Source organism: Pygoscelis adeliae, unplaced genomic scaffold (assembly GCF_000699105.1).
Source record: "Pygoscelis adeliae isolate BGI_AS28 unplaced genomic scaffold, ASM69910v1 Scaffold1317, whole genome shotgun sequence".
Lineage (NCBI taxonomy): Eukaryota > Metazoa > Chordata > Aves > Sphenisciformes > Spheniscidae > Pygoscelis > Pygoscelis adeliae.
In genome coordinates, this window is record NW_008825135.1 from 8572 (window position 1) to 10215 (window position 1644).

The 1644-nt window shown below is 62.0% G+C and overlaps 1 protein-coding gene across 1 annotated transcript in view; it reads right to left on the minus strand.

Annotated features, from left to right (window-relative positions):
• LOC103920533 (zinc finger protein 883-like) overlaps positions 1–1636 on the minus strand; it is a gene marked incomplete at both ends in the record, with an annotated part of 9712 nt that extends 8076 nt beyond the window's left edge. The window contains one exon of the mRNA XM_009328281.1: positions 3–1636. Coding sequence (XP_009326556.1) covers positions 3–1636 — 1634 coding nt within the window. The remainder of the gene's footprint in view (positions 1–2) is intronic.
• Between the last annotated feature and the right edge of the window lie 8 nt (positions 1637–1644).

The window sequence follows — 1644 nt, forward strand, 5'->3', positions numbered from 1 at the left end:
CGTGGGTGCGTTGGTGGCGGTTGAGGTGGGAACTACGGCTGAAGCACTTGCCGCACTCGGGACACTTGTAGGGCTTCTCGCCGGTGTGGACGCGTTGGTGGATGGTGAGCTCGGAGCGTTGGATGAAGCTCTTGCCGCACTCGGAGCACTGGTAGGGCTTCTCGCCGAGGTGGATGCGTTGGTGCTTGATGAGGTTGGAGGAGACGCTGAAGCATTTACCGCAGACGTTGCACTTGTAGGGTTTCTCCCCGGTGTGCATCCGGCGGGGTGCGGTGAGGTCCGACTTCTGGATGAAACCCTTCCCGCAGTCGGGACACTTGTAGGGCTTCTCGCCAAGGTGGGTCCGTTGATGCTTGATGAGGTTGGAGCGGACGCTGAAGCTCTTCCCGCAGTCCCCGCACTTGTAGGGCTTTTCTCCCGTGTGCATCCGGCGATGCTTCACCAGCGCCGAATTTTGCCCGAAGCTCTTGCCACATTCGGGGCAGGTGTAGGGTTTCTCCCCCGTCTGCGTCCCCTGGTGCTTGACGTTCTCCGCCCGGTAAGTGAAGCTCTTCCCACACTCGCTGCACTTATGGGTCCTCTCCGGTGTCGGTCGGGCACGGGCACCCCAAAGAAAGCTCTTCCCACAATCGGTGCACTTACAGGGTCGTTCAGCGGTGCCGGTCAACAGCCGCCGGCGCTTGTTGGAGGCCAAGAAGCTCTTCCCGCAATCGGTGCATTGGCAGGGCTGCTCGGCGCCGGCGTGGACGCGTTGGTGCCTCTCCAAGTGGGAACTCTGGGAGAAGCTCTTCCCGCAATCCCCGCAGCGGTAGGGTTTCTCACCCATATGGATACGCCGATGCCGGTCAAGATGGGAGCTCCAGGCAAAGCTCTTACCGCAATCGCCGCATTGGTAGGGTTTGCCGGCAGCGTGGCTCCGTTGATGCTGCAGCAAGGCGGTGTTCAAGCCGAAACCCTTCCCGCACTCCCCGCACTTGTAGGGCTTCTCGCCGGCGTGGGCGCGCCGGTGCTTGGTCAACGCCGCGCTCTTGGTGAAGCCCTTCCCGCATTCACTGCACTGCAAGGGCTTCTCGGCGGCGTTGGAGCCTTCGGCGCCACGAGGAGCCGGGCAGTGACCGCAATCGGCGCAACGGCAAGCGGGTTCGCCGGCGACGGCGTGGGTACGGCGATGCCGGTCGAGGTGGGAGCTCCAGCTGAAGCTCTTACCGCATTCGGGACAGGCATAGGGCTTTTCGCCGGTGTGGATCCGGCGATGCCGCTCCAGATGCGAATTCCAGTTGAAACCCTTCCCGCAATCCCCACATTTGTAGGGTTTTTCCTCCAGGTGTAATTTTTGGTGCTTCACCAAGCTGGCACTGGCCGAGAAACTCTTCCCGCAGACGCCGCATTGGCAAGGCGCCGCGCCGGCACCAGTGCCGGCGTGCACCCGTTGATGCTGGATGAACGCTGAACCGACGCTAAAGGTTTTGCCGCAGTCGGGGCACTTGTAGGGTTTATCGCCGGCGTGCCGGCGTTGATGGGTGATGAGGGTTGAGCTGAGCCGAAAACACTTCCCGCATTCGGGGCATTTATGGGGTCGTTCGGTCCCTCGCCGGCGTTTGTTGAAGGCCGAACCGAAAGCCAAAGCTTTGCCGCAGTCGTGGC